A 27027-nucleotide genomic window follows, 5' to 3' on the forward strand; every position below is an offset into this window, starting at 1 on the left:
CACACACATACAACACTTCCCTGCAGTACTGCGGAGCACCAAGGACACATGCCTTTAACACATGCCTGTGTGTGCCTACCTAGCATACCAAAATCTATCTTCCTCACTCTCTTTATATTTTTCTCTCTTTCTCTTGCTCTCTTTCATATGGTTCAGTTCCATAAAACTCCTCTCAGAGGTGAAACCGGGGGGAAATGAAGGCCGTGTCATACATCAATCATCATCTGGCCTGACGTAGATCTCGAACACTAAAGTGGCTCAGCAACTCAGATAAAGACATGAAAAGCTGCCACGATGGAGTTCACGCTTAGTCACTTTCCCTCAGAAATGTAGGCCGACCTATAAAAGTTTTATCAAGAGAACACTAACACTTCTTTGTCTTGCATTCACACTCCCATAGAAACATACTTTATGTTACATCTAAGTTATTATTTTTCTCATACTTACCATGGATTTCTGTTTTTCTATCAGAGGACAAGACATGTTTTATTGGCAGTTCCCGACAGACTGGCTCGTTACTTGTTGTGGCTCACACATTGGACATTGGAGAACCAGTAATATTGTGTAGTGGCTAGAGTGCTGTGATCAGTCTGTCAGTTTCAGAGATGTGATAGGAGATTGTCTGTCAGCAACACTGGGGTTCTGGGCTCCACTATGGGGCAGTGAGAGGCTTTATTAGGCCTTGGCAATTCAGAGAGAGAGAGAGAGAGATTGAGGTTTAGAAAGTAAGGAGGGAGGGGTATGGAGAGAGAGAGAGGGGGTATAAAGAGAGGAAGTAGACTAGTGGGAGAAGGACGGGGGAGAGCACAAGAAGGAGGTGAGGGAGAGAGAGAGAGAGGCGTCACAACAGACCCGGGTTCGATCCCAGGCTGAGTCGCAACTGGGAGACTCATCGCGCTCTAGTGACTCCTTGTGGTGGACTGGGCACATGCACGCTGACTTCGGTCACCAGTTGTACGCTGTTTCCTCCTACACATTGGTGAGATTGGCTTCCGAGTTAAGCGAGCAGTGTGTCAACAAGCTTGGCAGGGTCGTGTTTCGGAGGACGCATGGCTCTCGACCTTCAACTCTCCCAAGTCCATACGGGTGTTGCAGCCATGGGAAAAGACTGTAACTACCAATTGGATATCACGAAATTGGGGTTGAAAAAGGGTTAAAAAGTACAACTTTAAAAAAAAGAAAGATTAGACAACATTTGAGAGATGAGAGAGGAAGGGGAAGAACAGAGTGATGGTCATACAGAAACGGCCAGCAGAGTAGAGAGGAAGAGGGGAGGAGCAACAGAGTAAGACAGAGAGCCTCATGGTCCCAGAGTAATATCAGACACTAGCCACCCCGCTGACAGCTGAGTCCCCACTCTGTCAGTCACTCCATCAAACACTGTGACAGTCCCAGAGTCCCCAACAACACAACAGTAGCTACAGTATGCTGTGGTCCTGTGTACAGTGCAATGCCCACGGCAGATCACACTTCACGGACATCCCCATTCCCTTTCTAAAAGCCAACACACACACACGCTTGTACGCACACACACTATCACGGGTGCACACACGTGCTATCCCACACTTGCTAATGCAAGCACACACACACGCACACACACAAACACACACACACACACACACACACACACACACACACACACACACACACACACACACACACACACACACACACACACACACACACACACACACACACATACACACCTCAGGCTGCCCCTGTGAAGGCAGTCTAGGCCTGTACTTACCCTGTAGCTGCATGACTGTATCCCATGTCTGTGTGTCGCTGTCGGATTCCCCCAAAGTTGTTCTTGGTGTGTCCTCATAATAACTCCTCTGTGTGGTGTTGATGCAGTGTGTCTGTCCTCTTTTGAATACTGAAACTGAAATGCACTGTGGTCGTATAGTGTCCTCTGTTCTGTGCTTGTGCTGTCTATACCGGACAGCCTCTGCTGACACACAGACAAACTGACAGACTCCTGTTCTTCTGACCCTGCACACACCTCGTATCACCAGAGACACAGAGAGAGGTTCACACAGAGGTCAAACCCCCTACTACGACCCAGCCAGCCAGCCTGGAGAAGAGGTCAAAGGTCAGCCAGCAGGAAGCAGAACCCTCACTCTGCCGTTTTCTCCTCCTTTCTGCAGCGACGACCTTCCTCCAGACTCACCCTCAGGTGAGGAGGGAAAGAGACAGGGAGAAGGGGAGCTCCAGCCCCAGGTCCAACCCCAGCAGCCTGAGCTCCAAGCCCAGCCCCAACCTGAACCCCAGCCTCAGCCTAAACCCGAGGGCACGAGCGTGGGCGAAACACAGCAGGAGGTCACCCCCGCAGCCTCCCGCTCACCAAGCGGAGGGGAACTCGAGCAGGAGGAGGGAGAGCGAGGAGATAAGGAGGAGGAGGAGATAAAGCAGCAAGAGTTGGTGGATTCGCAGCAGGAGCAGCAGCATGAGGGGGAGGCAGCAGTAGAGGCTGAGGTGGAGGAGGAGGAGGATGGGGCAGAGGCCCGGGGGGGAGCGGCGGGGAGGAGGGCCAGCCTGCACCACACAGCTTCCCCCATGAGGGTGCAGCGCAACGGGGCCTGCTCGCACTCCGCCACCTCCGACTACGAGCTCTCGCTCGACCTCAAAACAAGCAGGTAGGGTGTGTGGGGGTGGGGGGGAACGGTGTGATATGGGCGGGGGTAGGGGAGAGGGGGGCTCGGCTTGGGTTGTACTGTATGTCTTGTGGTCTTTGTGGTCGTTTGTTGAGGTTCTGTCTGAGGTCAAGGCTGTTTGTTTTGTCTGTTGAGGCTGTTGTTGATTTGGTTCATCTGGGATTGTTTGTTTGTTATGGCTGTTTTTTTGTGGATTGGCCTCGGCTGGCAGTTGATTGACATTATTTGCCTTTGAACTTGGCTCTGCAGGTGTTCTTAGGGTGTTTTGGGTTGTTGAGTCTTTCTCTCTTCTTCATTAACATGAGTCATCATCATCATCATCATCATCACCACTGTCATTTTCACCTTCATTGACATAACATGGCTTTTGTCTTTTGAACAGATGTTGAACAGTGACCTTCTACTGAGGCGAAGTGTGTTTTGTTCTCACAGTACCTTCTTCTGCTGTGTGGCAGCTTGCTGTTTAACGAAGTGTCTGGGAGGTTTTTAAATGGAACACATTTAGTTGCTTCCCACCGACTCTTTCTCTCACTCACACAATCACACATTCTCTTGTGTAAATGATACATCGTCATGGTAACAGAATGAAGTAATATTCCCGATGGTGGTTGTGCTGCTTGCATGGACTAAACTCATGTCTTCTCTCCTGGTCTGTTTGTCTTATGTTGTTTTCACCTTAACATCATATGTTCAGAGTTGCCTTATGTCTAGACTAGAAACTCTACTGTACATGTAGTAAGTGTTCAGGAAATCATCCATGTGTGATGGCCCTGCTAACATACAGAGACCCATCTCCCTGTTCTGTGTCTCACATCTCATTTACATGGTGTGTGTGTGTACGTGCGCATGGGCGTCTGTTTGTCAACTCTGTGTGTGTATGTGTGCCTGTGCATGCATGTGTGTTGTGTGTGTGTGTGTTCTCATCATCCCATTCATCTGAGACGTTGGATTCATCAGACACTCTGCATCAATCTGCATATGAGGGGCCTTGACACTGCATATGAGGGGCCTTGACACTGCATATGAGGGGCCTTGACACTGCATATGAGGGGCTTTGACCACCCCATTCCCCATCCCGTCCACTGAACTTCAACAAGTTAACCTTTCCATTCCTATCCCATCCACGGACCTTCAACCAGGTAACCTTTCCATTCCCCATCTCATCCACTGATCTTCAACCAGGTAACCTTTCCATTCCCCATCTCATCCACTGACCTTCAACCAGGTAACCTTTCCATTCCCCATCTCATCCACTGACCTTCAACCAGGTAACCTTTCCATTCCCCATCTTATCCACTGACCTTCAACCAGGTAACCTTTCCATTCCCCATCTTATCCACTGACCTTCAACCAGGTAACCTTTCCATTCCCCATCTCATCCACTGACCTTCAACCAGGTAACCTTTCCATTCCCCATCTGTCCACTGACCTTCAGCCAGGTAACTTTTCCATTCCCATTCCGTCCACTGACCTTCAACCAGGTAAGGTAACCTTTCCATTCCCATCCCGTCCACTGACCTTCAACCAGGTGAGACAACCTTTCCATTCCCATTCCGTCCACTGACCTTCAACCAGGTAAGACAACCTTTCCATTTCCAGCTCTCACAAAGATCATCAGTCACACCTCAAGACCAGAGAAAGAGAAAAGAGAGAGAAACTTGTGAGCGAACAGTGTAGTTCTCAAGGTGTAAAAACAACAACTTGCTGAACCATATACAGTGCCTTCATTTACGTGTTAGTCATTTATCAGACACTCTTATCCTCTTAGCGCGAAGATCGCTAGCGGGATCAAATTCAACAAAATCCGGTGAAATCGGAATACAAAATCGTAATATTAAACATTCATGAAAATACAAATGTTATACATGATTCTTTAGCTTAGAACCTTGGTAATCTAACTGTGTTGTCAGATTTCAAAAAGGCTTTACGGCGAAAGCATAGCATTTGATTGTCTGAGGACAGCCCCATGTCAACATATCTTTCAAACCAGCACTAGCAACACAAAATCATAAATAGCGATAAAATAAATCACTTACCTTTGGAGATATTTCTCTGGTTGCAATCCCGAGGGTCCCAGCTACACAATGAATGGTCGTTTTGTTCAATAAAGTCCTTCTTTATATCCCAAAAACGAATTCAACAATCCAGTCTTTCAACATGCATACAAAGGATTCCAAAATGTTACCAGCAAAGTTCGTCCAAACTATGTTTTTTATTAATTGTCTAATATCTAAATAAAGGATCATATTTCAGATGGAGAATAGTATGTTCAATAGCAAAGGAAAAGAACGAAGAGTGCGCCCACATTCACGCTTGAAAAAATACTACTTTTGCCCTGGTGCTCATCTTGGAACGACAACAAATACTTAATTTTTCAAAAAAACAAGTCTTAAACCTTGTATAAAGACCGTTGACATCTAGTGGAAGCCATAGGAACTGCAGTCTGGGAGGCGGAAATAAGATCTTTCAATAGCATTGCATTGGAAGTCATTCCAAGCTCAACATTTTTTTTTAAGGATCAATTTTACTCAGGTTTTCGCCTGCTATATCAGTTCTATTATACTGACAGACATTTTTTATCCAATCCTACCAATTATATGCATATCCTAGCTTCTGGGCCCGAGGAACAGGCAGTTTACTTTGGGCACGTCAGACAGGCGGAAATTCAGGAAACTACCCTTACTCGCAGAGAGGTTAACCAGAGCGACTTACAGTTAGTCGCCCTAATTCACCCCTTATCACCCTCATCCTCTCCCCTATTTCAACCTTACTCTCCCTCATCCTCACCCCTATTTCACCCCTTGTCACCCTCATCCTCACTCCTCTTTCACCCATTATCTCCATCATCCTCACCCCTATTTCAACAATACTCTTCCTCATCGTCATCACTATTTCACCCCTTATCACCCTCATCCTCACCCCTATTCCACCCCTTATCTCTCTTACGCTAACCTCTAGTCCTGATTAAGATTTAAACCCCCCCACCTCGTCACTCTTTTAATCTCTCGTTTAAAGAAGATCTCCTTCACTGCCTCCCTCTCTGTGTGTCAGGATTGCTTCACATGTCTGATGTGTTAGATTGATCTTCTGTCCGGAGAGAGAAACTCATTTCACAGCCTACGGGTGGGGAGTAGGTCCTGCCACAGATTAGCGTGAGAATGATCCCATCACATGGACGATACCTTGATTACTGCAGCAACAGCCCCTAAGGCTGTTTATACAGGTGAAGTCGGAAGCTTACATACACTTAGCTTGTAGTCATTAAAACTCGTTTTTCAACCACTCCACAAATTTCTTGTTAACAAACTATAGTTTTGGCAAGTCGGTTAGGACATCAACTTTGTGCATGACAAAAGTAATTTTCCCAACAATTGTTTACAGACAGATTATTTCACTTATAATTCACTGTATCACAATTCCTGTGGGTCAGAAGTCTGCAAACACTAAGTTGACTGTGCCTTTAAACAGCATGGAAAATTCCAGAAAATTATGTCATGGCTTTAGAAGCTTCTGATAGGCTAATTGACATCATTTGAGTCAATTGGAGGTGTACCTGTGGATGTATTTCAAGGCCTACCTTCAAACTCAGTGTCTCTTTGCTTGACATCATGGGAAAATCAAAAGAAATCAGCCAAGACCTCAAGAAAAAAATTGTAGACCTCCACAAGTCTGGTTCATCCTTGGGAGCTAGAGAGGAATGTACTTTGGTGCGAAATGTGAAAATCAATCCCAGAGCAACAGGAAAGTACCTTGTGAAGATGCTGGATGAAACATGTACAAAAGTATCTATATCCACAGTAAAACGAGTCCTATATTGACATAACCTGAAAGGCCGCTCAGCAAGGAAGAAGCCACTGCTCCAAAACCGCCATAAAAAAGCCAGACTACGGTTTGCAAATGCACATGGGGCCAAAGATCGTATTTTGGGGAGAAATGTCCTCTGGTCTGATGAAACAAAAATATAGCTGTTTGGCCATAATGAACATCATTATGTTTGGAGGAAAAAGGGTGAGGCTTGCAAACCGAAGAACACCATCCCAACCTTGAAGCATGGGGGTGGCAGCATCATGTTGTGGGGGTGCTTTACTGCAGGAGGGACTGGTGCATTCACAAAAATGATGTGGATATATCGAAGCAACATCTCAAGACATCAGTCAGGAAGTTAAAGCTTTGTCGCAAATGAGTCTTCCAAATGGACAATGACCCCAAGCATACTTCCAAAGTTGTAGCAACATGGCTTAATTAAGGACAACAAAGTCAAGGTATTGGAGTGGCCATCACAAAGCCCTGACCTCTATCCCATAGAAAATTTGTGGGCAGAACTGAAAAAGCATGTGTGAGCAGGGAGGCAGGGAGTCAGTTACACCAGCTCTGTCAGGAGAAATGGGCCAAAATTAACCCAAGTTATTGTCGGAAGCTTGTTGAAGGCTAACCGAAACGTTTGACCCAAGTTAAACAATTTAAAGGCAATGCTACCAAATACTAATTGAGTGTATGTAAACTTCTGACCCACTGGGAATGTGATGAAAGAAATAAAGCTGAAGTAAATAATTCTCTCTACCATTATTCTGACATTTCACATTCTTAAAATAATTTTGTGATCCTAACTGACCCAAGACAGGGAATTCTTACTAGGATTATTGTCAGGAATTGTGAAAAACTGAGTTTAAATGTATTTGGCTAAGGTGTATGTAAACTTCCGACTTCAACTGTATGTGCTCACGTAGAGAGTTTTCATAGGATAAATGCCATAGTATATTTCTCACTCTATATTTAACGTAAACGTTTTTCAGAACCAATATTTTGGTATTTGGCAATGTAAGTATTGTATATTAGTACAATCATAGTTAATCATGACCAGGGCAAAGGTAGTGTTCACAAAAGGCTTTTGGTGTATTCTGACATCTATATTCCTGTCATTAGAATCTCCTTGCTCAAGGATAAGCTGAGCCACAATGTGATTTTATACAGAATACATTTACACAGCATAGCCTGCTCTGTAGGTAGTATTGGCAGTAAAGAGCTCATTGCAAGTAAAAACCGTGGATCCAGTCAGTCCTGTAAAAGAACCATTGGTCTAATAGCATTAGTTGTACAAGTGTCCCAGTTGATAGGCTGGTTGATGAAGGCTCCCTCCTCTAACGGCTTTTTCCTGAGTCCCATTTGTCGAATTCCCTCAATTTTGTCTCTGGGCCCATAATTGCCTTTTTGTTCCGCAGATTCCTTCTTGAGAAAGCATTGGATTCGAGCCTCATTAATCAAACTACATTTATCTCTGTAATGTTTCTCAGCGGCCGGGTGAGGGATGTTATCAGACTGCCTGTGTTCCCTCATAATCACACTCCAAACCTCCACCAGAGAGAGGGGATATTTATGAGCAATACATCTCACAATGCCATTATGGAAATGCGAGCTAAGTAATCCACATCAACCCAACTTTTTAAGGCAGATTTTTTTGTTGAGGGGTAGAGGCACTCCGTGTCTCAAAGTTCAATATGTTTACCCGAGCGTCTTTAAACTGCTGATGCTTAAAAATGGGTGGATTAGCACATTTTATCACACCGTTGGCTGGGTATGCTGAGAGCAGTGAAAACTGATCGTGTCCCGTATTCAATACTCAAGAGATGAAATGTTTTGAAAGACGGGTCGATGGAATCCTGTCAAGTTCGTTTTTGATCTTCTGCCAGCTTTTTGCGTCGGTTGAACCGTCACACTTCCTGCCTTTTGAGAAGTGAACGTAGAATCTTCAACTGCCTCTCACAACAAAGGTTAATAAACCTCAAAGGGTTGAAGCCGATGCTCAATAAGTCAACTACTTACTCGACCTCAGTGCTCCAGCCATTACCACGAGCCCGTCCTCCCCAATTAAGATGCCACCAATCTCCTGTGCTTGACCTACTGTATGTTATCGCCTGACTCTCTTACGTTGTGGACACCAAATGAATCTCCATTCCTGATAAACAGTAAGAGCTGTTCTAATTGATGCTCTATTCCTCAGAATTAGCTGTAGCCCTTTTTATGTTACAAAGCCCAGTATAACGCCATAATCATGTAAAGTTGACCATTTTCCTGGTGCAAATTAACTGACCTGACATGAATGAGCTTATAATTAGGAGGTAGCATTAGTCGTGCCCTCTCAACTATGTGTTTTCTGCATGCAAATGTAATCATCTGCTATTTAATCTCTGTGCCAGAACTCAATTTGAGGGTGACACTCATAAATATACATGGGTCACTAAGCTAAACGTCAATGAATACGATGAACGAACAAATTCAACTGAGGATACCTTTTTCTGAACACAAAATTCTTCAAAATCCCTGAAGTGTGTTTGCCTCATAATTGACTTCAGGCTGGGTTTGCATATGTGTTCATTTTGTTGTCCACCTGTATCGTGACATTTGGTGAGATGAAGTGAATGGGTTGCGTGTCAGACTGTGAATGCCAGCTCGTCCTTGGAGACTATTCACCCAGATGAATGCAGCTAGGGAGAAGGCCAAGAGATACCATCCATAGCACATTTCTCTGAATAGCCAGATCTGATAAGCCAGAACAAAAAATAGCACTTCAAAAAAACAGATTGTTCCCCATAGAAAGTCTGACCTTTAATATTGGAAGCCATTTTCATTCCTGGCATAAACATCCCCCCCGAAAACAAACTCTGAATGCGCTATTTCTGCAAGCCTTGGGGTATTAATATTTCAGTGGCAAAGAGGCAGAGTCCCATCTCTCATACACAGACAGGTCTTGTTTCAATTCATCACCAGCAACTCCATACGCTCATCAGGTCAAAGGCCTGGTTGTGTGTGAATTCTGTCTGTCCTATAAAGTCCCCTTGGCTCTCGCCCTTTGACCCCCTAGTGTGTAACGTTTGGTTATCAAACCATATTATAACCCCAAAATACCATTTGCCTCATGTTAGATCGGTGTCACCTCAGCATTTTTAAAATAAATATTTCTGGATTTTTCTTTGAAGAGTTTTCAAAACTGTTCCTGGAGAGCTACCCTCCTGTAGGTTTTCACTCCATCCCCAGTTGTAACTAACCTGATTCAGTTTATCAACCAGCTAATTATTAGAATCAAGTGCGCTAGATGAGGGTTGGAGTGAAATCCTACAGGACGGTAGCGCTCCAGGAACAAGGTTGGAGTGAAAACCTACAGGATGGTAGCTCTCCAGGAACAGGATTGGAGTTAAAACCTACAGGAGGGTAGCTCTCCAGGAACAGGGTGTTACTGTAATTTAATTATGCCAATGTGCTTTCATCAATTGAAAGCCCTTCATCTATTTTATGAGAATTTGTAAGATTTCTTGTTTCCATAAAATACACGCAGACCAGTCTTTAAATAATAGGTAATAGAATTTATTCTCAGAGCGCGCTACCACTTAATCACGTGCAGCAGTTTATATACAGATCATGACGTCATTTCATTGCTTTAACAGAATCCCCTCCTCTCGACCGGGACAAAGTAAGGTGAAAAGTTCATTCTAACTTACCAACACACTCCCAGATAACTTTTGACCCCTCAACATTATCGATCACCACTGAACTGACAGTTTTAATTAACAGAAAACCTAGGAATGCACTCACTGCCTTATCTAAAAACCCCAGAGCTAAGTTTCTGTAGGGTCAACCATAGGCTAACGACCTTATCTGTTTTCACAGTCCACAACCCATTCGTTTGATTCCTAGTTGGAATGGTGTTCATTAACTTTTTATTACTCCTTGTCCATTTCACACAATCCCTTCTTATGAACTCATATTGTTAATCACTTATAAAACAGAGTATAAGTTTACTTAGTTACAATTCTATTGAAAATTGGAAACTGTTTATTCATTTATCCATAATAAATCCAACACGGGGTTGGAGTGAAAACCTACAGGATGTTAGCTCTCCAGGAACAGAGTTGGAGTTAAAACCTACAGGAGGGTAGCTCTCCAGGAACAGGGTTGGAGTGAAAACCTACAGCATGGTAGCTCTCCAGGAACAAGGTTGAAAACCTACAGGATGGTAGTCTCCAGGAAACAGAGTTGGAGTGAAACCTACAGGATGGTAGCTCTCCAGGAACAGAGTTGGAGTGAAAACCTACAGGATGGTAGCTCTCCAGGAACAGAGTTGGAGTGGAAAACCTACAGGATGGTTAGCTCTCCAGGAACAGAGTTGGCAGTGAAAACCTACAGGAGGGTAGCTCTCCAGGAACAGAGTTGGAGTGAAAACCTACAGGAGGGTAGCTCTCCAGGAACAGAGTTGGAGTGAAAACCTACAGGAGGGTAGCTCTCCAGGAACAGGGTTGGAGTGAAAACCTACAGGATGGTAGCTCTCCAGAACAAGGTTGGGAGTGAAAACCTACAGCAGGTAGCTCTCCAGGAACAAGGTTGGAGTGAAAACCTACAGCATGGTAGCTCTCCAGGAACAAGGTTGGAGTGAAAACCTACAGGATGGTAGCTCTCCAGGAACAGAGTTGGAGTGAAACCTACAGGATGGTAGCTCTCCAGGAACAGAGTGGAGTGAAAACCTACAGGATGGTAGCTCTCCAGGAACAGAGTTGGAGTGAAACCTACAGGATGGTAGCTCTCCAGGAACAGAGTTGGAGTGAAAACCTACAGGAGGGTAGCTCTCCAGGAACAGAGTTGGAGTGAAAACCCTACAGGAGGGTAGCTCTCCAGGAACCAGAGTTGGAGTGAAAACCTACAGGAGGGTCAGCTCTCCAGGAACAGAGTTGGAGAGCCCTGCTCTACCATATCTCCATTGCCTCTCAGTCTACCTCTTTTAGTTCCACTACCCACCTTCCCCCTCCATCCCACCATCTCTCTCTCCTGCTCACCCAGGCTTTCAGTGTCTAATGGAGATGGCAGCATGTACCAGAGAGATACAGGCTCAGATAAAGCTGTGATGGGACCTAAATTCTTTATGCGCCGTCCCCTACCAACTCATTCGGAAGGCAAAACAAACAAGCCAAATTGACGCCTTTAATCAAACGCAGCCCCCTCCCAGCTCCCGGCTCAGATCCAAGGCTACCTCTGCCTCAGACATTATTTCTGTCATTCGTTTTGACAAGTGACAACTTTCTGAGGGATGGGTTGTGGTTATCACCTTAACTCTGTATTTTTAAGCCTACCCATTCTGTCCAGACGAAGTCAGCAGAGTGACGAAGCTGATTTTGTCATATTGAGTGTGTACTCAAAGTTCCGTCTGTCTGAACATTCCAGATAGATAAAAAGTGATGAATATTCAAGGCAAGGCCCAATACCGGTCTGCGGGAAGAGAAAGCGATGTTCTCATTCTGAGATTCCTCACAGAGACTATAGACTGTAGCTTAAAGGGCCAGGCTCATTCAGAACGACTTTAATATTCTCCCAACATCTCTTCCCTTTCTCACAGAGGCCTCGCTGCAGTGCAATGTAAAAGGGATCAGATAAGATGGATTTCTCAGTGTCATTTCGGTTTTCTAAAGAGCCTTTCTAAGGGATGGAGTTCTCCAAATGACAATGGGCTGAGATTGCATCATGCTGCAGCCACCCCACTTATCGCAAATTGCAAAGCCTAGTGTGCATTATTGCATGGCTATCTGTTCTTCCCCATAGAAGTCTATAGGATGCAGGTGACTTTGCTTGGGACTGCAGAGTAGTAGTTGAAAGTATCACGTTGATCCCCTGGTGGCCCCGCAATCCCTTCTAAAACCATTCGCCCAATTGCCTTTGTGCCACAAGGGGATATTTGACGTGAGCGGACTCAGTCCATATATATTTCGGATCCTGTCCTCGGTTCAAGTCCTCAACTGAGCAGAAATATGTCCAGAAACCTTGTGACAAGATGGAGAATAGCACCACATTTTTGTATGTTCTCAGAGAACATTGGAGAGATCAACCCATAGGGATAGTGTAAAGGGTTGACACAGTTTTACTGAAGAGGGTATAACTGACACATCCATCACATGCAAAGAAACTCAAGAAATATATAGAATTTGATTGTTCTGTGAAGAGAGTTGGTAGGTTCCATGCATTTTTTTTATCCCTACCCAAATAAAATCAGAACTGCCTTTTTAACTCACAGTCGTTTATTTCCAGGCACAATTAATAGCTTTCAGGTTATTCAGTGTAGAAGAGAGAGTAGAGTGCATCTCAATTGCACCCACAGATAGTGGTTCTGATTTATTGACAATGAACGTTTTGGCCACACAGATATGAGACAGATAGTAACACATTTTTCTCCCTCTCCTAAATATGCCTTTTTTTCTGTCAAGATCATTTACTATCAGCATCTCTTGCTGAAGACCCTGGCCGTGACCCCACTCCACTATACTGTATAATACCATGCTGCTGAAGACCCTGGCCGTGACCCCACTCTACTATACTGTATAATACCATGCTGCTGAAACCCTGGCCGTGACCCCACTCCACTATACTGTATAATACCATGCTGCTGAAACCCTGGCCGTGACCCTACTCTACTATACTGTATAATACCATGCTGCTGAAGACCCTGGCCGTGACCCCACTCTACTATACTGTATAATACCATGCTGCTGAAACCCTGGCCGTGACCCTACTCTACTATACTGTATAATACCATGCTGCTGAAGACCATATCTGTGACCCCACTCTACTATACTGTATAATACCATGCTGCTGAAGACCGTATCTGTGACCCCACTCTCCGAGGGTATTTCAGGGGGAGTTGCGACAGCAAAAAAACATATTTCCAATTCACATGTGTGTAATACACACTTGTACCTGTGACATAGGACAAATACAAGCACCCACTAATATTATATTATTACAGTGCCTTGCAAAAGTATTCACCCTCCTTGGCGTTTTTCCTATTTTGCTGCATTACAACCTGTAATTTAAATGGATTTTTATTTGGATTTCATGTGATGACGTACACAAAATAGTCCCAAAAATTAAAAAACATTCAAAAACGAAAAGTGGTGCATCCATACAGTATGTATTCACCTCCTTTGCTATGAAGCCCCTAAATAATATCTGGCGCAATCAATTACCTTCAGAAGTCATATAATTAGTTAAATAAAGTCCACCTGTGTGCAATCTAAGTGTCACATGATCTGTCACATGATCACAGTACATATACACCTGTTCTGAAATGCCCCAGAGTCTGCAACACCACTAAGCAAGGGGCACCACCATGCAAGCGGCACTATGAAGACCAAGGAGCTCTCCAAACAGGTCAGGGACAAAGTTGTGGAGAAGTACAGATCAGGGTTCGGTTATAAAAAATATCAGAATCTTTGAACATCCCACAGAGCACTATTAAATCCATTGTCAAAAATGGAACCACAACAAACCTGCCAAAAGAGGGCCGCCCACCAAAACTCACGGACCAGGCAAGTAGGGCATTAGTCAGAGAGGCAACAAAGAGACCAAAGATAAGCCTGAAGGAGCTGCAAAGCTCTACAGTGGAGATTGGAGTATCTGTCCATAGGACCGCTTTAAGCTGTACACTCCACAGAGCTGGGCTTTACGGAAGAGTGTCCAGAAAAAATAAGCAAACATGTTTGGTGTTTGCCAAAAGGCATGTGGGAGACTCCACAAACATATGAAATAAGTTACTCTGGTCAGATGAGACTAAAATTGAGCTTTTTGGCCATCAAGGAAAACACTACGTCCGGAGCAAACACAACACCTCTCATTACCCCGAGAACCACATCCCCACAGTGAAGCATGGTGGTGGCAGCATCATGCTGTGAGGATGTTTTTCATTGGCAGGGACTGGGAAACTCGTCAGAATTGAAGGAATGATAAGGGGCGCTAATTACAGGGAAATTCTTGAGGGAAACCTGTTTCAGTCTTCCAGAGATTTGAGACTGGGACAGAGGTTCACCTTCCAGCAGGACAATGACCCTAAGCATAGTGCTAATGCAACACTTGAGTGGTTTAAGGGGAAACATTTAAATGTCTTAGAATGGCCTAGTCAAAACCCAGACCTCAATCCAATTGAGAATCTATGGTAGGACTTAAAGATTGCTATACACCAGCGGAACCCATCCAACTTGAAGAAGCTGGAGCAGTTTTGCCATGAAGAATGGGCAAAAATCCCAGTGGCTGGATGTGCCAAGCATATAGAGACATATCCCAAGAGACTTGCAGCTGTAATTGCTGCAGAAGGTGGCTCTACAAAGTATTGACTCTGGGGGGGTGAATAGTTATGCACGTTCAAGTTTTCAGTTTTTGTTGTCTTATTTCTTGTTCGTTTCACAATAAAAATATTTTGAATCTTCAAAGTGGTAGGCATGTTGTGTAAATCAAATGATACAACCCCCCCAAAAATCTATTTTAATTCCAGGTTGTAAGGCAACAAAATAGGAAAAATGCCAAGGGGGGTGAATACTTTCGCAAGCCACTGTATATATATATATTAGCACTTTCCCCTTAAACCACTCGAGTGTTGCATTAGCACTATGCTTATATATATAATAGAATGCGCTGCCAACCTAAAACAGACACAATTATTATTATTAAATTGATAATACCTATCACATAATGCCTCCTTCATACAGGCACCTTTCATTTTGTCATTTAATTTCTCCTTCATATTCTACCCTCTTACTTTTTTGTCTAACTCATTCCCTCATTCTGTTTCCCTCCATCTCTCTCTTTACCTCCCTATCTCTCTTTACCTACCTCATTCTGTTTCCCTGTCTCTCTATTTTTACCTCCCTCTCTCTATTTTTTACCTCCCTCTCTCTCTTTACCTCCCTCTCTCTAACTCCCTCTATCTCTCTACCTCCCTCTCTCTCTTTACCTCCCTCTGTCTTTACCTACCTCTGTCTAACCCTTCCTCTTTCTCTTTACCTCCCTCTCTCTTTACCTCCCTCTCTCTTTACCTCTCTCTCTTTACCTTCCTCTCTCTTTACCTCCCTTTCTCTTTACCTCTCTCTTTACCTCTCTCTCTTTTCCTCCCTTTCTCTTTACCTCTCTCTCTTTACTTCCCTTTCTCTTTACCTCTCTCTTTACCTCTCTCTCTTTACCTCCCTTTCTCTTTACCTCTCTCTCTTTATCTCTCTCTCTTTACCTCCCTCTCTCTCTAACTCCCTCTATCTCTCTACCTCCCTCTCTCTCTTTACCTCCCTCTGTCTCATTTACCTTCCTCTTTCTCTTTACCTCCCTCTCTCTTTACCTCCCTCTCTCTTTACCTCTCTCTCTTTACCTTCCTCTCTCTTTACCTCCCTTTCTCTTTACCTCTCTCTTTACCTCTCTCTCTTTTCCTCCCTTTCTCTTTACCTCTCTCTCTTTACTTCCCTTTCTCTTTACCTTTCTCTCTACCTCTCTCTTTACCTCCTTCTCTCTCTTGACCTCCCTCTCTCTTTCAGCTCTGATATTGATATTATGTGCACCATGGAGGGTGAATTTTGAAAGTGTAAAAACGTTGTTAATTATAAGGCAGCCTCTCTCTCCGTGCTGATTGATCCCGCTGTACACCAAAAGGATTATGGGTCTCGTAGGTGCTATATTTGCGGCGTCTTGTCACCCACCATTACTTTTCTTTGCTCTGAGTAAATGTTCAGGTGTCCAATATTTTTCCTCTCTAATGACCATTTTTTTTGTGTTGAGGGAGTGATAAATTGTCCGTACCATTTTTGTGACCTTAACGTTTACATGTTCAGGTTCATGTCCATTTGCATTAGATCCTATCAATGTCATTGTGTTTCAAAGGTCGTCATGGTCACCTCTTGTCATTTGGAGTAACTGCAGCCTTATTTGATTGGAAAGTATCACATTCATTGTATTTTTGGCAATTTAAAGAAGAGGTATACAGGGCATGTCTTTGTAAATGTGGATGCTGGTGTTTAGAGATGGCATCTTGTTCATCTTGAGGGAGAACCACGTGCTAAGTGTTATTATGGATGTCCTTTGTATTTGTGTTGTCTTCCTGCTTTTATCTCCAACTCCTCTGCCTACAGCCAAATCCCCTCTTCATGTCATAGAATGTTTTGTTACCCAACTGCCTTGTACTGTCAACTGCTGCATGTAGCGTTCAAATATCCAAGCAGCTCAGTTTCACTCATACCTTTCCTGTCTCCCTCTCCTCCTTGTTTTCCAGATCGAAATGTTAGAGCACAAATACGGCGGCCACCTCATCTCCCGCCGCGCTGCCACCAAGATCCAGACCGCCTTCCGCCAGTACCAGCTCAGCAAGAACTTCGAGAAGATCCGCAACTCCCTGCTGGAGAGTCGCCTGCCGCGGCGCATCTCCATGCGCAAGGTGCGCGTGCAGAACGCTGAGGGCTTCTCCGCCGAGCGGGCACTGGCCGAAGGCTGCAGCCTGGCGGGTATCCCCCTAGTGCGCTCGCCATCACTGCCCGCCACAGTGGGCGGCACCCTGACCGACCTGGAGGACTCATTCACAGAGCAGGTGCAGTCGTTGGCAAAGTCCATTGACGACGCACTCAGCAACTGGAGCCTGAAGACCATGTGCTCCCTCCAGGAAGGAGGGGCCTACCAGTTCAGTGCAGAGTCCTTCAGTGCGGCCGGGGGAGGAGGGGAAGTGGGAGGAGGAGGGTTGGACCAGGCTTTTCTCCAGAGCATATCCGGTGGGGAGAATACAGGCGACCTGCCCCGCAGCGCCAGCAAGCTGCTGATGGCCTTCCGCGACGTGACCGTTCAGATTGACAATCAGAACTTCCGCATGTCCTCCTCCGTCATGGAGTCATCGGCCTCTGTCTCCATGGGCAACTGCGTCCAGCAGCAGCAGGGGGGTGCAGCCACCACCCCCACCATGCCCACCGCTCCCCCGCCCTCACCCCCTAAAAAACACTCCCCTCCTCCCCCTGAAGAGGTCCCCGCCGAAACCACAGACCCCCCTGTCCCTCCCCACGAGCCCCCTCCGCCCCCAGAACCAGTGGTAGAAGGAGAGGGGCAGGACGCCGACTTCCCTGCGCCCCCGCCCAGTGAAGAGGAGCTAGAGGAGGAGGAGGGCCAGCAACCCCCCTTGACCCCCCTGGACAAACTAGCCAACCCACAGACCCCGGAGGTGGTCATCCAGCCCGTCCAGCCACCTCAACCCCAGGATGGTGCACCCTCAGTGGCAACCCCATCCACCGAGGCCCTGGAGGCCAAGCGGAGCGGCTCGGAGACGGCTGAAACCAGTTCCGAGCAGATAAGCTGCAGCAACAGCACTTCCACGGAGGCACGCTCGGCATCGGAGGCCTCATCCAAGGAGGCCCTGCAGGCCATGATCCTCAGCCTGCCGCGCTACCACTGCGAGAACCCGGCCAGCTGCAAGTCGCCCACACTCTCCACCGACGTCATGCGCAAGCGCCTCTACCGCATCGGCCTCAACCTTTTCAATGTGTGAGTACCCAACCATTCCCTCCTCACCCAGGCTGGGTTAGTGAAAGAAATATTGTGGTGATGATGCTATTGCTAACATCTAGCCAGTGATCGGCGAATGGGAGTGAACTGACAAAAATTCATCCATGGACAAACAATGCTCTTACATGACACACACACACACACACACATATAAGGGTGGGGGTTTACAATCATGGATCTCACCATGAGACAGCACTTTATTACAAGGAGGCTTAAAAATATATGAGAAAAGAAAGACCTCTTCAGTTCTCCCAATTTAAAAAAGGGAAGTATCTTCTGTAAGTTTCTCCATGATTTTCACTGCTCTCAGCTTGCATCTCTCTCTTTCTCTCTGCCCCCTCTCTCTTTCTGACTACACATATCATTCTCTATTTATACCATCTCTCTCTTTCTCTCTGCCTCTCTCTCTTTCTGACTACACATATCATTCTCTATTTATACCATCTCTCTCTTTCTCTCTGCCTCTCTCTCTTTCTGACTACACATATCATTCTCTATTTATACCATCTCTCTCTTTCTCTCTGCCTCTCTCTCTTTCTGACTACACATATCATTCTCTATTTACACCATCTCTCTCTTTCTCTCTGCCTCTCTCTCTTTCTGACTACACATATCATTCTCTATTTACACCATCTCTCTCTTTCTCTCTGCCTCTCTCTCTTTCTGACTACACATATCATTCTCTATTTACACCATCTCTCTCTTTCTGACTACACATATCATTCTCTATTTACACCATCTCTCTCTTTCTCTCTGCCTCTCTCTCTTTCTGACTACACATATCATTCTCTATTTACAGCTCACACACTAAACATATCTTTCTCTATTTACACCATCTCTCTCCGCCCTTTTCCTCCCCCTCTCTCTCCCTCCCTGCAGCTGTGGTTAACCGCCTCTGTTCTGCAGAGCGCCTGTCACCTTCTGTTTGTCTTTGCGCCCAGAAATATCTTCTCTCTTTTATCTGCGGCTGTCTCCTCTCCCCTTATATGGTCCATATCCACATAAGCCGAGATCAGCCTGGAGAGGGAGAAACTGTATGCCATGATCCCCAGATTAGAATACCACAGATGTCGTCATTAAGGGACGTCTCTATATTGTCCGCTAATAGTTGTGTTAAACATGGAGCGTCTGTGAACCTCCCAGAACGAGAGGGTGAGAGAGTGTGAGGGAGAAGGTGGTGGGGAGAGGGGGATAAGGAGATTGGGAGAGAGCTGCAGAAACGGCCTCCATGTAAAAGCTCACAGGCTGCAGCATCATCACAGCAGACACACACACACACACACACACAAATATAAACACACACAAATATAAACACACACACACTTACACAATTATATACACATGCACACACACACACATACATTCGGAAAGTATTCAGACCCATTTTTTCCCCCACATTTTGTTATATTACAACCTTATTCAAAAATGGATTTAATTAATTTTTGTTCCTCATCAATCTACACACAATACTATTACAATACAATACAATCAATTCTATTGATTGTGCATGATTTGTAAAGGCACACACCTGTCTATATAAGGTCCCACAGTTGACAGTGCATGTCAAAGCAAAAACCAAGCCATGTCGAAGGAATTGTTTGTAGAAGGGTACCAAAACATTTCCGCAGCCTTGAAGGTCCCCAAGAACCTTTAAGAATAATTTAAGAATCATTCTTAACTGGAAGGAGTGTGGAACCTACTGCCTGTCCAAACTGAGAAATTGGGAGAGAAGGGCCTTGGTCAAGGAGGTGGCCAAGAACCCGGTGGTCACTCTTACAGAGCTCTAGAGATCCTCTGCGGAGATGGGAGAACCTTCCAGAAGGACAACCATCTTTGCAGCACTCCACCAATCAGGCCTTCCTGGCTAAATTCACAATCTGGCCCTCAAACCATCACAGTCACCTAATAATCCCCAGTTTACAATTGGCTCATTCATCCCCCTCCTCTCCCCTGTAACTATTCCCCAGATCGTTGCTGCAAATGAGAACGTGTTCTCAGTCAACTTACCTGGTAAAATAACAGATAAATAAATCAAATAAATGGTAGAGTGGCCAGACAGATACCACTCCTCAGTAAAAGGCACATGACAGCCCACTTGGAGTTTGCCAAAAGGCACCTAAAGGAGAAACAGGATTCTCTGGTCTGAGAAACAGGATTCTCTGGTCTGATGAAACTAATGTCTGACGTGGCATTTGGCCTGAATGCCAAGCGCCACGTCTGGAGGAAACCTGGCACGGAGGAAACCTGGCACCATCCCTACGGTGAAGCATAGTGGTGGTAGCATCATGCTGCGGGGATGTTTTTCAGCAGCAGGGACTGGGAGACTATTCAGGATTGAAGCGAAGATGAAAGGAGCAAAGTACAGAGAGATCCTTGATGAAAACCTGCTCCTGACTGCTCAGGACCTCAGACTGGGGCGAAGGTTCAACTTTCAACAGGACAACAACCCTAAGCACACAGCTAAGACAATGCAGGAGTGGCTTTGGGCCAAGTCTCTGAATGTCCTTGAGTGACCCAGCCAGATCCTGGACTTGAACCCAATTGAACATCTCTGGAGATACCTGAAAATAGCTCTGCAGCGACGCTCCCCATCCAACCTGACAGAGCTTGAAAGGATCTGCAGAGAAGAATGGGAGAAACTCCCCAAATACAGGTGTCAAATCAAATGTTTTTAGTCACATACACCGAATACAACAGGTTGTAGACCTTTCAGTGAAATGCTTACTTACGAGCCCCTAACCAACAATGCCGCTTAAAAACGTATGGATAAGAATAAGAAATACAGTATCAAGTCATTAAAGAGCTGCAGTAAAATAACAATAGCGAGACTATATACAGGGGGGTACCGGTACAGAGTCAATGTGCGGGGGGGGGGCAGTGGTTAGATGAGGTAATATGTACATGTAGGTAGAGTTATTAAGTGACTATGTATAGATGACAACAACAGAGAGTAGCAGCGGTGTAAAGGGGGGGGGGGCAGTGAAAATAGTCTGGGTGACCATTTGATTAGATGTTCAGGAGTCTTATGGCTTGGGGGTAGAAGCTGTTTAGAAGCATGCCAAGCTTGTAGCGTCATAACCAAGTAGACTCGAGGCTGTAATCGCTGCCAAAGGTGCTTCAACAAAGTACTGAGTAAAGGGTCTGAATACATATGTAAATGTGATATTTAAAAATATATATATCTTAGCAAAATTACTAAAAAAGACTGTTTTCGCTTTGTCATTATGTGGTATTATTGTGTGTACCTTATTTTAGAATAAGGTAACGTAACAAAATGTGGAGTAAGTCAAGGGGTCTGAATACTTCCCAAATGCACTGTACCCACACACACACACAAATACACACACCCACACACACACAATTACACACACAAATACACACATGTGCAAATATACACACACACACACACAAAGTGCTGGTGTCTTTGTAAAAAACCCACGTGAGATCAGAAGGCTTTAATGGGGCTCTCCAGACAGACTAAAAGAGCTGGACCAGCACTTTCTCTGCTGTTTGAGGAGGAGGGAACTGGATGAAGAGGTGTCTAGAGGGCTCCTCTCATTTACACTGTATCTCCCAGAAAGAGGGACAAAGAACGAGAGAGAGAATGAGAGAGGGAGAAAGAACGAGAGAGAGAATGAGAAGGGGAGAAAGAACGAGAGAGAGAATGAGAGGGAGAAAAAGAACGAGAGAGAGAATGAGAGAGGGAGAAAGAACGAGAGAGAGAATGAGAGGGAGAGAAAGAATGAGAGAGAGAATGAGCGAGGGAGAAAGAACGAGAGAGAGAATGAGAGGGAGAGAAAGAACGAGAAAGAGAATGAGAGAAGGAGAAAGTACGAGAGAGAGAATGAGAGACTACAGAATGTGGGATAGAGTGAAAAGAGTGAAATTAACATATGAACTAATGATAGAATGAGAATGACAGAGGGAAAGAATGAAACAACTTGCAATGGAAGGACTGGGATAAAAAGAGAGGGGGAGAGAAAGAGGCACATCTTTCATAGATTCACATCCTCTCGCCTCCTCCTCCTCCTCAAAACGCATAGGAAAGACTAAATGAGATAAATCCAGAGAGAGAGAGAGAGAGCAAGAGAGATAGAGAGATAGAGAGAGAGAGAGCAAGAGAGATAAAGAGATAGAGAGAGAACAGTATTTGCAAGGTTGTTCTGAGTTTACTCATCTGAAACTATTCCCAGCACCTTGTTAATTATTCATGTTATTTATATGAACATTCTGATGGATGTTTAAAGCGATTTCAGTTCCATAGATCGTATGAAAATCCTATATTCCCCCAACTGATGTCTTTTGAAAGTATACAGATTATCCTAGGCATACATTTAAAGCCTCCATGCCCACTCCTCAGCTCAGCCACCATGCCCACTCCTCAGCTCAGCCACCATGCCCACTCCTCAGCTCAGCCTCCATGCCCACTCCTCAGCTCAGCCACCATGCCCACTCCTCAGCTCAGCCACCATGCCCACTCCTCAGCTCAGCCACCATGCCCACTCCTCAGCTCAGCCACCATGCCCACTCCTCAGCTCAGCCACCATGCCCACTCCTCAGCTCAGCCTCCATGCCCACTCCTCAGCTCAGCCACCATGCCCACTCCTCAGCTCAGCCTCCATGCCCACTCCTCAGCTCAGCCACCATGCCCACTCCTCAGCTCAGCCTCCATGCCCACTCCTCAGCTCAGCCACCATGCCCACTCCTCAGCTCAGCCACCATGCCCACTCCTCAGCTCAGCCTCCATGCCCACGCCTCAGCTCAGCCACCATGCCCACTCCTCAGCTCAGCCACCATGCCCACTCCTCATCTCAGCCACCATGCCCACTCCTCAGCTCAGCCACTATGCCCACTCCTCAGCTCAGCCCACCATGCCCACTCCTCAGCTCAGCCACCATGCCCACTCCTCAGCTCAGCCACCATGCCCACTCCTCAGCTCAGCCTCCATGCCCACTCCTCAGCTCAGCCTCCATGCCCACTCCTCAGCTCAGCCACCATGCCCACTCCTCAGCTCAGCCTCCATGCCCACTCCTCAGCTCAGCCACCATGCCCACTCCTCAGCTCAGCCACCATGTGCCCACTCCTCAGCTCAGCCACCATGCCACTCCTCAGCTCAGCCACCATGCCCACTCCTCAGCTCAGCCACCATGCCCACTCCTCAGCTCAGCCACCATGCCCACTCCTCAGCTCAGCCTCCATGCCCACTCCTCAGCCAGCCACCATGCCCACTCCTCAGCTTAGCCACCATGGCCCACTCCTCAGCTCAGCCTCCATGCCACTCCTCAGCTCAGCCACCATGCCCACTCCTCAGCTCAGCCACCATGCCCACTTCTCAGCTCAGCCACCATGCCCACGTCCTCAGCTCAGCCCCTCCATGCCCACTCCTCAGCTCAGCCTCCATGCCCACTCCTCAGCTCAGCCAGCATGCCCACTCCTCAGCTCAGCCACCATGCCCACTCCTCAGCTCAGCCTCCATGCCCACTCCTCAGCTCAGCCTCCATGCCCACTCCTCAGCTCAGCCACCATGCCCACTCCCCAGCTCAGCCTCTCTTCCCATGCAGCATAAGAGACATTTTCCATTTCAATTCTGCTGCTTTTTCCTTTGACTGCTCAGTCCGTTTTAGAATTCAATTGCCGTTCTGCCATTCACTCTGCCTAGTGAAAAGTGACTAAGTCAAGCCCAGATAAGGACTCCCAAGACAAGTGTCAGACAGATGCATGATGGGTACATGGCAGGGGGCGGCTGTAGGGGGAGCAGTGGGGGGGAGCAAACAGCACACCTGGAAATATCTCTGAAAGGAGAAGACTTGACACGAAATTAACCTCCTACCATGGGAGTATCCTTAAGGGCCCGGGCTACCCCTCTTTGAAGATAATGGTTCGGGCTATTCTCCATCTGTAGATATTAAGAGTGAAAAAGGCCATTGACTGCCTAGATGGAACCAATCAGTCAGAGTACAAAAGGGGTGGATCCTAAGAATAATGGCAACCGTCCAAAGCCCAAATTCCTCATTAGCAATTCCGTTGCAAGTGGAGGATGTAATTAAAAGTTCCAGGCCACTGAGGGAATTCGGGCCATGGGAAATGTCCTGAAAGGTTTTGAGAACATTGGGTTGAAGCAGCATATTTTCCCCCCCCCCTCCCTCCCTCCCTCCCTCCCTCCCTCCCTCCCTCCCTCCCTCCCTCCCTCCCTCCCTCCCTCCCTCGCTAGTGCGATTCTTTCCCACATCCAAAATATCAGAAGTATCCAACATACTGGATGTTCCTAACTCCTAACTCGTAATGAACGTTCGTTGAGATGGAAGAAATGGTGCAGTGTGGTGGAATGAGTGGCAGATGAGGGGTCCTCGGAGCTGAGTGCTGAGTCACCGGAGACTCCAGGTGCATATGCCTGCTCAAAAATGCCCTATCATCACAGTGTCTGACAGGGCTCAGCTAACACTCATTCTCAAAAAAGTATTTCTCAAAATTCCAGGAACTTTCAATAAACTCCCTAGTTTTTCTGAAATCCTGGTTGGAGGATCCCGGAATCAGGAAGGAATAAGCAGGAAATTCGGAATCCTCCACCAGGATTTCTGGAAAACCAGGGGAATTTAACCTTAGTTATCAAAACAAGTGAAATCTAATTGTATTAGTCACATGCGCCGAATACAACTTACTTACAGTGAAATACTTACTTACAAGCCCCGAACCAACAGTGCAGTTTCAAAAAAATACAGTTAAGTTATGTCATTGACAGAAGGCGCATCCATTTTTATTTTGTCCTTATCTCACTCTCCCCTCAAATGCAGAGGTATGGTTTGTTGAGCTAATTCACAGCTAACCTGGCTAGTAGTATCTCGTGTATTATGCTAAGGAAAGCTAATTTGGCTAACCTGGCTAATATCCTGTCTGTATAAACTATGGTAGGAAGAGCTAATATGCTTAATATCCTGTTTATGTATACCCGATGGTAGGAAGAGCTAATATGTTAATATCCTGTTTATGTATACCCTATGGTAGGAAGAGCTAACCTGGCTAATATCCTTGTCACGCCCTGACCATAGAGAGCTTTTATTCTCTATGTTGGTTAGGTCAGTGTGTGATTTAAGGGTGGGTTATCTAGGTGAATTATATTTCTATGTTGGCCTAGTATGGTTCCCAATCAGAGGCAGCTGTTTATCGTTGTCTCTGATTGGGGATCATATTTAGGTAGCCATTTTCCCATTGTGCTTTGTGGGATCTTGTCTATGTATAGTTGCCTGTGAGCATTATATTAGCGTCACATTTCATTTGTTCTTTAAAGTTTTATATTCCAAAATAAAGGATGGAAACATACCACGCTGCATCTTGGTCCACTCCTTATAACGATCGTGACAATCCTGCCTCATATACACTATGGTAGGAATAGCTAATATGCTTAATATCCTGCTCATATACACTATGGTAGGAATAGCTAATTTGCTTAATATCCTGTTCATATACACTATGGTAGGAAGAGCTAATATGCTTAATATCCTGTTTATATATACACTATGGTAGGAAGAGCTAATATGCTTAATATCCTGTTCATATATACACTATGGTAGGAAGAGCTAATAGTGCTTAATATCCTGTTCATATATACACTATGGTAGGAATAGCTATTTGCTTAATATCCTGTTCATATACAACTATGGTAGGAAGAGCTAATATGCTTAATATCCTGTTCATATACACTATGGTAGGAAGAGCTAATATGCTTAATATCCTGTTCATATACACTATGGTAGGAAGAGCTAACCTGGCTAATATCCTGTTCATATATACACTATGGTAGGAAGAGCTAACCTGGCTAATATCCTGTTCATATATACACTATGTAGGAAGAGCCTAACCTGGCTAATATCCTGTTCATATACACTAGTGAGCTGTGAATAGAAAGCAGTGGTCTCAGGAATAGATTTGGATTTCAGCGATTTCGTACCTTTTCATTGTGCGATTGCCAAGCGGCATTGGTAACAGAGCAGGTATGGGTTTACGTGTCTACATCTGCCAGCCTCCTACTTCATTTGTCATGTGTTTTGTCATGAAAGGCAGCGAATAATCCACACATATGGTAAATAGCTCAAAAAAAGTGCTCTTTTATGCCGATTGGTGTTTTTGAAAAGCAACCATTGTGGCACTTCAAGATTTTTCTCTTTGACTTGAGGAAAGTTTTCTGGCAGTGACAAATCCAAACCTCATAATATCCCCTCTCCTCCACCCCCAACCCTTTCCACTGATGATCACTCAACTTGAAAAATTAAAACCGGATGGCTTGCTGACAGGGAGAGAGAGAGAGAGAGAGGGAAGGCAAGAGTAGAAAAAAAGAGAGAAAATCAGGTTTATTAGTTCCAGCAGTTTCATATCCTCCCTCTAATTCCTGAGCTGTGCACCTCTTGCATCCTAAGCAGGGCCTTGGTGTGCTCTGGGCTAAGACAGCCCCCCCCTGCTCTCTGCACCCCTCCCTCTCCCCACCTCTTTCTGCCTCCCCCATCTAAAAGGGGCAACATTTCAACATTTGGCGTAGTGAGAGTTTATGGGTGAGGAAGGAGGAGTGGATAGGAGAGTTTAAAGAGGAGTTGGGGTGGGTGAGTTGAGTCCCATAACAGATAATTAAGAGAGATGGTGAAGGGAGCCTGTCTCCTGTTATCCCCTTAATGCAGCACAGTGGCTCAGGCCAGGTGGAATGAGAGGGCTGTGTCCGTGTGTCACAGCAGGTGGTCTGCACTACCCTGCACAGAGAACTAAAGAGAGAGTGGAGAGAGGCAGGTGAGGTAATAAGTGGTGTGTGTGTGTGTGTGTGTGTGTGTTTGGTGTGTGTGTGTGTGTGGTGTGTGTGTATGTATGTATGTATGTGTGTGTGTGTGTGGTGTGTGTGTGTGTGTGTGTGTGTGTGGTGTGTGTTGTGTGTGTGTGTGTGTGTGTGTGTGTGTGTGTGTGTGTGTGTGTGTGTGTGTGTTGAGTGTGTCTATGTGTGTGTGTGTGCGCTTGTCTCTCAGCACATGGTCTGCACTACTAGCCATAAAAGGAGGTAGGGTTT

General features: G+C 45.7%; 1 protein-coding gene across 1 annotated transcript in view; it reads left to right on the forward strand.

Annotated features, from left to right (window-relative positions):
• The window catches only part of LOC116373884 (IQ motif and SEC7 domain-containing protein 3), a gene marked incomplete at its 3' end in the record, with an annotated part of 142269 nt that overhangs the window by 80777 nt on the left and 34465 nt on the right, over nt 1–27027 (forward strand). The window contains exon 3 of the mRNA XM_031822175.1: nt 16714–17963. Coding sequence (XP_031678035.1) covers nt 16720–17963 — 1244 coding nt within the window. The remainder of the gene's footprint in view (nt 1–16713; nt 17964–27027) is intronic.

The sequence above is a fragment of the Oncorhynchus kisutch genome, unplaced genomic scaffold (assembly GCF_002021735.2).
Source record: "Oncorhynchus kisutch isolate 150728-3 unplaced genomic scaffold, Okis_V2 scaffold4081, whole genome shotgun sequence".
In the NCBI taxonomy this organism is placed as follows: Eukaryota; Metazoa; Chordata; class Actinopteri; order Salmoniformes; family Salmonidae; genus Oncorhynchus; species Oncorhynchus kisutch.